The sequence below is a fragment of the Triticum dicoccoides genome, chromosome 1A, assembly GCF_002162155.2.
Source record: "Triticum dicoccoides isolate Atlit2015 ecotype Zavitan chromosome 1A, WEW_v2.0, whole genome shotgun sequence".
Classification (NCBI taxonomy): Eukaryota; Viridiplantae; Streptophyta; class Magnoliopsida; order Poales; family Poaceae; genus Triticum; species Triticum dicoccoides.
The window spans coordinates 579,494,517-579,504,617 of NC_041380.1; the positions used below are offsets into that span (position 1 = coordinate 579,494,517).

At 47.6% G+C, this 10,101-nt stretch overlaps 1 protein-coding gene across 1 annotated transcript; it reads right to left on the reverse strand.

Annotated features, from left to right (window-relative positions):
* Window positions 1–5,849: 5,849 nt before the first annotated feature.
* LOC119356020 lies at window positions 5,850–7,199 on the reverse strand. Its single transcript, XM_037622917.1, has one exon. The coding sequence runs from the start codon at window positions 7,197–7,199 to the stop codon at window positions 5,850–5,852; it is 1,350 nt and encodes a 449-aa protein (XP_037478814.1).
* Between the last annotated feature and the right edge of the window lie 2,902 nt (window positions 7,200–10,101).

Here is a 10,101-nt window from a genome sequence, read left to right on the forward strand (position 1 = left end):
AACTATGTGACAAAGAACATTGAAACAGATATGTAGGAATTCCGGCCAAATAACTAACAAAACATTACAGGATGGTGAACATAAATTTTGCAGGAAGTATAAAAATTTCATATAAAATATATTTGCATTTGTTTTTTATAAAAAGAGTTTTCTATCTGATTTGCATTATTAGAAACCATTTGTGTGGTACAACAACCATGACCAAATCTACAATTATGCAGAAGAAAACAATAAAAAATTATGTGCAATCTAAATATAACAATGTTTCTTTTTTGCAAAATAATGTACACTTTTTTAATATAGATTAAACATTGTCTAATAAAAATTGAAAAAATATTATATAATTATGAAAAGTATTATATAGTACATCTTGATGCAAGTTTGTAACTGAAATAGGCGATGAGAGAGTCCTCTTGCAACTCGACTTGTTCGTACAGTAAAATGACATCACTGATTTGATATGCTGGAAATCGAGGATATATTCCATTATACTTACAATATGGTGACCTGTTGCACTACTTATTAGATTACATGAGCACAAACTCATGAACCAAAGCTTGTGGCAAGGCGACAATAATTAGGTTTACAGAAAATATGATGTTCATTGCATACAAATTAGTAGCGATTGAATTTCAAAAACTTCATATTAAAGTCTGGAATTAAATAAAATGCCAAAAATAAAGATGCATATTTTTGAATCTTAGTTATTTGATGGGGAAGACAGACATGGGGACAAATGACATTCGTATCAAGCTTAACAATAAATAACACTATTTCCCATATTTGTTCTTCAGATATATAGGAGGAGAAGGACCATCAAGCAAAAGTACCCTCTTCATCCCCATCCCCGCCAAATCTATCGACTTCCTACCCACCCTGGTGGTGGGAGCTGTTGCATCCCAATTTAGGATGACCATCATTGTTGATAGGGTGCTTTGTCTTGTCATGTGCTAGATGATGCTAAAATGAAGTTGCAATGAGATATAGCTTCAGATGCAAATTTTTGCGTCAATTCATTTCCTTCTAAATTATTTCTCTGATCTCATGTAATTTATTTAGATGATCGAAAAGCACATATTTTTCAACTGGACTATTTTATGTTGGTCGAGAAACATTCGCCTAAGCATTCCCATTGAAGGCACCCATGTTTGGACCATACTTGAGGCCTAGAGGTTGTTGTTGCGTCCATGATAAAGAATGATGTTCTATAGTTGGCGAGCCTATCCCCGTCCCCTTGCATCTTGGTATATAATGACTATCGTTTGCTTAGTTTCACGCACCATACTTGAGGTCTTCCTCAATTCTCGCACCATACTCGCTGACATTATTTCCTTTTGTCGATTATTGAGCTGTCCCAATAGAACAAAATGCTTGCAGATTGTGTGGTGATGCTGTGTATTGTAGGATGGCCAAGTGACATACAAGGTCAGCACCGATGGTGATGCATCCATCAGCTTTGAGGAGTTCATGCCATCATGGCCAAGTGTGCCATTGTCGTCTATGTGAGATGGTGTTGATGCCTGCCATCATTAGAAGTGATTAGACATATATTTACATGTACCCCATATTATATCAAGGCTTCCTCGTATCGCTACCGAGGCTCCCTCGTATCGCTCCTCCAGGGCGATCAGGTGGCCAACCCCAGTGCCCCGACCGCCGCTCCCTTTCCCCTCTCCCTCACCTCATCGTCCACAGAGATGTGCTCCGGCTAAGCCCGGGCGTCGCCGGTGATGGGGACGGCAGGGATCTAGGCTGCAGCCCCACGGTCTAGAGGGGCCGGTGGCGCGAGATTGCCCTTCAGTCTTCGTCTTTCCCGGCGGTACGGCACTGCTCTGGCGGCTTCGTGGGAACGTCGTATCAGGAGGTGATGTGGTCATGGTTGTGTGGTCGGCGGCGCCTCCGGTCAGATCTTATCTGGCCGGTGCCGCTGGCGATGGTGGACATCTCCTCCGTCGGGGTTGGTTGACCTGAGGATGGATGGTCAGATCTCGAGATCCGCCATCTAGTTTCGGCTGCGAGTCGGGAAGACATAGTTGCCGATGAAAACCGAGCCGATGGCAGGCGATAGCGTTGCGTCGTTACCTTGATGAAGGCATCGTCGTGTAAATACACTTGACCCACTTGTGCTGCTCAGGGGGAAACCCTAGGATCTGGTCTTACAGATCGGACCATGGCGGTACTGCGGTGTCGTTTTCTCTCTTGGGAGCATCGTTTGTGCAACAGAGTTGGAAGGCAGAGGCAGGAGGTGGAGCGGCTTTGTTGGAAATATGCCCTAAAGGCAATAATAAAATGGTTATTATTATATTTCCTTGTTCATGATAATTGTCTATTGTTCATGCTATAATTATATTAACCAGAAACCGTAATACATGTGTGAATACATAGATCACAACATGTCCCTAGTGAGCCTCTAGTTGACTAGCTCGTTGATCAATAGATGGTTGTGGTTTCCTAACCATGGACATTGGATATCGTTGATAACGGGATCACATCATTAGGAGAATGATGTGATGGACAAGATCCGATCCTAAGCATAGCACAAGATCGTGTAGTTCGTTTGCTAGAGCTTTTCCAATGTCAAGTATCGTTTCCTTAGACCATGAGATTGTGCAACTCCCGGATACCGTAGGAGTGCTTTGGGTGTATCAAACGTTACAACGTAATTGGGTGACTATAAAGGTGCACTACAGGTATCTCCGAAAGTGTCTGTTAGGTTGGCACGAATCGAGACTGGGATTTGTCACTCCATATGACGGAGAGGTATCTCTGGGCCCACTCAGTAATGCATCATCATAACGAGCTCAATGTGACTAAAGAGTTGGTCACAGGATCATGTGTTACGGAACGAGTAAAGAGACTTGCCGGTAACGAGATTGAACGAGGTATGTGGATACCGACGATCAAATCTTAGGCAAGTAACATACCGATGGACAAAGGGAATTGTATACGGGATTGATTGAGTCCCCGACATCGTGGTTCATCCGCTGCGATCATCATGGAACATGTGGGAACCAACATGGGTATCCGGATCCCACTGTTGGTTATTGGCCGGAGAGATGTCTCGGTCATGTCTACATGGTTCCCAAACCCGTAGGGTCTACACACTTAAGGTTCGGTGACACTAGAGTTGTTATGGGAAATTGTATGTGGTTACCGAAGGTTGTTAGGAGTCCCGGATGAGATCCCTGATGTCACGAGGAGTTCCAGAATGGTCCGAAGGTGAAGATTTATATATGGGAAGTCCAGTTTCAGTCGCCGGAATAGTTTCGGGGGTTATCGGTTCCCTCCCATATTCAGCCCAATAATTTCAATCTCATCGGTATCTCAATACCTAGTTCAATCTGGTTGCCGGCAAGTCTCTTTACTCGTTTCGTAATGCATCTTCCCGCAACTAACTCGTTAGTAACATTTCTTACAAGGCTTATAGTGATGTGCATTACCGAGAGGGCCTAAAGATACCTCTCTGATACACGGAGTGACAAATCCTAATCTCGATCTATGCCAACTCAACAAACACCATCGAAGACACCTGTAGAGCATTTTTATACTCACCCAGTTACGTTGTGATGTTTGATAGCACACTAAGTGTTCCTCCGGTATTCGGGAGTTGCATAATCTCATAGTCATAGGAACATGTATAAGTTATGGAGAAAGCAATAGCAATAAACTAAACGATCATAGTGCTAAGCTAACGGATGGGTCAAGTCAATCACATCATTCTCTAATGATGTGATCTCATTCATCAAATGACAACTCTTGTCCATGGCTAGGAAACTTAACCATCTTTGATTAACAAGCTAGTCAAGTAGAGGCATACTAGTGACACTCATTTTGTCTATGTATTCACACATGTACTAAGTTTGCAGTTAATACAATTCTAGCATGAATAATAAACATTTATCATGATATAAGGAAATATAAATAACAACTTTATTATTGCCTCTAGGGCATATTTCCTTCACGCCCCCAAGGGCCCTAGGCGCCTAGGGTTGGAATCCCTAGGGGGATGGGGCGCCTCCTACCTTGCTTGGGGGGCAAGCCTCCCCCCTTGGCCGCCGCCCCCTCCGCTCTAGATGCATCTACGGGGGTCGGCTGCCTCTCCCCTTCACCCTATAAATAGAGGGGGTTGGGATGGCTCCCGCACCCCTTCCCTGGCGCAGCCCCTCCCTCCTCCAACACCTCCTCCTCCTCTGTAGTGCTTAGCGAAGCTATGCAGGAGAACCACGAGCTCCACCACCACCACGTCGTCGTGCTACCGGAGTTCTCCCTCAACGTACGACAGAAGACTCCGCGTACCGCTTATCAGGGACTCAACCCACAAGCTTATCAGGAAGCGGTACAGGGTGCATTACTTGCTTGCCAACGCGACAGAAGACTCCGAAGCGGTACAGGGTGCATTACTTGCTTGCTACCGGATCAGCTTGTGGGTTGCAGTGTAAGCTTATCAGGGACTCCGCGTACGACAGAAGAAAACGTCTCGACGCGTCAATGGAAGGCGCCGGCTTCGCATGCGTCAGCTCGTTCCTCACGTACCAACAACGCCATAGGGTCATCATGAGCTTCATGCGATCAAACTCCGGCAAGTCACAAAGATGTTGCATGAGCCATTCCTTGCTTGTCCGCCGGATAGCCGACACATCCGGGAGACTCCAGTGCTCGGCCATAGCCTGCCAAAGTGCCACTGCCAACGGGCATCTGCAAAAGGCATGTTTTTGTTAGACCTATGTTGAACGATAAATAAAGATGATCATATGCATCAATTGATGCAGAGGTTGGGGTCTTAATCTTCTTTTCCAAAAAGAAATTAGAAGTGATTACGAGTATGTGTGGGGAGGGACCATCACCAGCGAGGAGGAACTGTGACACGGGTAGGTCTTGGATTAGGCGGCAAGGGTGTTGGGATTGTGCATGCACCAAGTGTAGATAAAACAGGGGTGGCGTTCACCATCATTGCGAGTCCCACGGAATAATAAGTCAGTACTCAATACAGGGTTGGGCTCGACAAACGGAGTGCTAAAGTATGATAACAAGCTCATTGCCATGTGATTGATCACGTTCTTTATGCATAGATGAAAAAAACTTGATCACCGTCCGCAATGGTGGTGAACAGAAGTGGAGACATGGATGGCTCTTCTTTCACCATGCAATGGTGGTGAATAGAACAATCTGTAGTTGGATGGTTATAGGGATGGTGGTATTCTCAGCCCACCAAGTTTCAAATTCTGTTGCTTGTATTAATTGCTGCATTTATTTCAGGATTTCCGGCGATGCACATGCAGTGGGAGGAGACGTCCCCGTCGATGACGAAGTGCCTACGGTGACTTCGTAAATTTCAAGATGATATGCCGGCTCAATCTTTCGGAGGTGCTCGTAGAGGTAGGGTGTGCGTGTGTGTTCATAGAGGTGAGTGTATGCGCGTGTATATAAGCACTTGCGTCTGTACTGTGTTCAAAAAAAAGTGAAGACATGGATGGCTTTTCTTCCACCGTTAATCAGGTTATGGAAGACACTGATGAAGCAAACCATTGATTTGACACACTTTTTCACCTGTACCGTTCCTAGTTTTTGTTGTGTTTTTATTTATCTTGTTATACTCCTTTCGTTCTCAAATATAAGTCTTTTTAGAGATTTCAACAACTGACGACTACATACGGAGCAAAAGAGTGAATCTACACTTTAAAATATGTCTACATATATTCGTATATTATAGTTTATTTGAAATGTCTAAAAAAACTTATATTTAGGAACGGACGGAGTATCTTCTAAGATGGGGGCTTGGCTGAGACTTAACTATTTTCCATCAAGATGAGAATTAGCAAAATTGTTTCTAATTTATTTGACGCTGGCAATTAAACCGTTAAATCCATCCTGCTACGATGCCGGCGATGGTCAACTCGCAGGGCCGGTGGCCATGGCAGCTCGAATGGGTACGCTGCACCGGCATACCGGTTCCTCTCATGCGCCCGATCCACCTCCAGCGTCTCGAGGTCGACGGAGAAAATCCAGGTCTCCTCCTGCGGCGTCACGAGGACATGCTTTGTAGTCATCGCAGCAATCTTTGCTGATCGCTGGAAATACGTCTCCTCGCGCCCCGGCAGCCCGCGGGTCGCCTCCGGCAGCCTCACGAGTTTCTCCACCACCCACTCGCTACTGCTGTCGAGCTGCCGAAACACCGTGAGGTCATTGTTGGCCATCACGCGTACAACGCGCACCGCGCCGTCGTCGCCGCCGATGACCCGGAAGGCTGAAGATTCCTCCGGTGTCCCCACGACGGTACACGGGAACGTGATGAGCGAGAACTGGATGGTGGCATCATCGAGAGCCAGCACGGAGCCCTCGCGCTCCATCCGCCAGAAGAGTGACGAACGCGCTCGCCCTGCGAAGCTGATCAAATTGTACTCTGGGATGGAGACGTCGCCGCTGGCCGCCGTCTTCTGCCGCCAGCCGCCGTCGCGGCCAGAGGAGGACACGCATGCACGGGGAGCGCCACGGTTATTCCCGAAAACATGGCTTTCGTAGACCACGGCGACCACCCGAAAGTTGGACATGCCGATGAAGCTACCACCTGCAGTCTCGCCGGCGGCATCGCCGTCGAGCAGGAACAGACCGAGACACGGGTCGGACCACATCTCCTCCCAGTAGAGGATCCCCTGGCACCTCCGCGTGAGCGGGTCGCAGACGACCATGTCGGGGAACTGGAGATACCCGGCGTCCCCGTCCCACATTCTACCCATCCGGTAGTAGACAACGTCCCTCCTGTAGAGCAGAAGGAGGCCACCGCGGCTGTCGGCGAGCTCCCAGGGCAGCGAGCCGTCGGGGACGGCCGGGAGGAAGTCGAGGGAGAAGTGGCGCCTGTTGAGGCCGTCGGCCGCTGAGGGGTCCGGCACGAAGACCGGGCCGCTGTTCCCGCCGTCGACGTGGTAGTGGCCGGGGACGTGGGCCGCGCGGAGGGAGCGGCCGAACCGGGCCAGGAACGCGGCGCCGTCCGTGAAGACGACGCGGCGCCAGCGCTTGCACGTGGACGCGGCGCGGAGGAGGGCGAGGGGCGTGCCCACGCGCAGGAGCACGAGCTCGAGGAGGTGGTCGGGGATGTGGTGCACGCTGGTTGGACCGGACGGGGCCGGCTCGTCCCTCGACGGCGGCGCTCTCTTCTTGCGCCGGCGGTTACAGCAGCGACGTGGTGATCCCTTGGTCGCCATAGACACGAGCGTGAACTTGTTGTTGCCTCGTTAAAACACCAGTGGAGTGGAGTGGGTCTCTTATGTGAGCTGATTGAGTGAGTGACGCGGTTTGGAGCATATGCGGCTGCGTGTTCCCCACGGAGCTTTTTTCCATTGCTTTGAGAACGAACGAACGTGCATCCCTCCCATGGAAACCTTTTTCACAGCTTCTCTTTTTTCAATTTTAGGGAAAGGCAGCTTGGCTCCCACGGAACTTGGCTTGTGCCAGCTAATCATGTGTTCTTTGTTTAAAAGAGAAATATTTAACAGCTCCCGGGCGCCCCTACACCTTCATAAACAGTAAATTCATATAAGATTGAAAAAAAATTCAAAAGAACAATAGTCCCACAAATTTGTTTTGAATTTTTTAAACAGTATATTCATGAACAGCTAATCCTGCGTTTCAGATTTTTTTGATTCTTCTAATTTATTTTGAATTTATTGTTCATAGACACCCGGGTGCTAAAAATCCTATCTCTTTGTTTATACTCCCTCCGGTCCTTTTTATCCTGCATATTAGGTTTGTCTGAAGTCAATCTCATCCAGCTTTGACCAAATTTATATAAAAAATTATAAACATTCACATAACAACACCAATATCATTAGATTCATCTTGGAATATATTTTCATATTATATTTATTAGATATTATAGATGCTAATAATTTCTAATATAAATTTGGTCAAATTTAGCAAAGTTTGACTTTCGGCAAATCCAATGTGCAGAGTAAAAAGGACCGGAGGGAGTACATATAAAAAAACACCACTGCTGTAGAAGATAGTCCCACAAAAGTCTCCCCTAAAAAAGGAATAGTCCCGCAAAAGCTTAAGGGCATGTTTGATTGACATCCACGTTGTGGTACACCACATTTACTTAGTCACGTACGCATTTGTCATGGCCTCGTTTGCTAGCCAATTTATGCCACAAGTATAGCGATCAATTTAGCCATCACAAAAAACGTGGCAGTCCCTTCAGGGACATCCGATAAAAACTGTGGCATGACACACTTGTGAAAAAGTGGGGAGGACAATCAAACATGCTTTAAGCCAATTCAAGTTGTGTGCAAGTGCAACAAATAAAAAGCTCATTGATACAATCTCTTTTGAAATGAGGCCAACCTAAAAAGCAAATGATTAAATAAAAAAGGGCTAACCAAAACAAACCGCTAATCGATAAGGCAGCGTATCTGGTGAAAACCTCCATTTGGAGAAAATATGTAAGCTTCTACTTTTAAGCATTAAACCGCTTCCAAACATATGTTCTAGATCTCATGTGGGCAAGTTCCACAAGAATTGAAGGCCAAATTTTGCCAATAACCCACTCCCACAGTATATTACGGATGCAAACGCTGTTTCTCTAACATAAGTAGCTTACCATGTCCCCGAGGCCCAACATCATGTTATCACCAGAAGAGCTTCCTGGAACAATCCTTCAGGCCAACATATTCCTAGGGACGACATGCTTCACCTGAAGGTCATTCTTCTTTATTATCAGCCACAACCCATACAATTAGCTCAACTCGTTTGCTACTGTGACCAAAACATTTTCTCTGAAAATATATATCTAAGGAGACCCAGAAAAAACTGTAGAGAAATAAGCACAGCAGAAGCAACCCACAAATCTTTCCATTGGGCAGCCTCACATGAGTGACAGTCGATATGCATATAAGATTATGAAAATCCCAAAAGTGCATTATTTAAACACCACAACACGTTAGATGCATCTATAACCATGTCACAAACACGAATACCATGCACGGCTGGCCGGAACAGACATTGCACACATGCTGGAGGAGAGGAGAACACAGCACGTATGCACAAGCAGAACAAGGCACACACGCACACATCAGCCACAACACATGGCGCGCCCTCTGCCTTTAGTCGCCGGCTCGCAGGTGGGAAAATTTCAGGTTATATTGTGATACGGACTTCTCGGCCGTTGGATCTTAGATTTGACGGCATCTAAAAAGCTATTATACCTGCATGTAATTTTAAGGCTCTCGGACAGTTTTAGCAAAATGTTCAAGAGCTTTCGGTAGCCCTCGGATCTGAGATCCTGCGGCTCTCGGGGGCCCATATCATGGTATCACCTAAGCCTTGGTATCACCAGATACCTTCCCGTTCGCAGGTACCCTCAAGCACAAACATGAATGCGGCTCTGCTGACCGGGCTCTAGTACACGCCACCCTCAACGCCCGACCGCCGCGGTCACGATATGCAAAGACTCGCCGCCGCTCGTTCCCTCGGGCGCCCGACCTCATCCTCTCGTGCGCACCCTCGAGCCCTAGCCACAACGCTCGCCTCCGCAACGACCCACCACCACACGTGCTAGTTAGGAGGAGAATGTATGGATGACTCTTACCCATCCTTGGGAACACAACCCAGTGACCAACAACACCCAACCAAGGGAACTTGACCAAGTCCAGGCATCTACGTGGCCTTCCCCACCATCTCGTAGTCCCAAGTGCCGCATCTCACTGTGGTGGAAGGAGGTGGCGTCGGGGTGAGGGGATCCCACCCGAAACGCGGTGAGGGAAGGCATGTGCGGTCCTGGGGTGAGGGGATACCTCCGGCGATAGGATGAGGAAGGCATGGGTGGTGTCCGTCAGGGAAAGAGAAGCATTGGTTGCATCAGTCGAGGTGACGAAGAGGTGGCGGTGCGGACCGATGAGGTGGTGAGGTAGAGGGACGACGACAATGTGGCATGCCCGGGAGGCTGGGAATCCGGGGCGGCGTGGTGGGGCGCTACATACACCGATAAAAAAACTCCAGGACAAAAGAACGAGTAGAAGGATGGGATAAAAAAGCAGCGAAAGGGGGCATGGCGGTGCATGGTGGTTCCCAGTGGAGGCACGTCGCAGCGGCCATGGAGGAACTCTAGCA

Excerpts from the sequence above, each read along its gene's own strand:
- LOC119356020 (XM_037622917.1), bottom strand. The coding sequence starts at position 7,199 with ATGGCGACCAAGGGATCACCACGTCGCTGCTGTAACCGCCGGCGCAAG.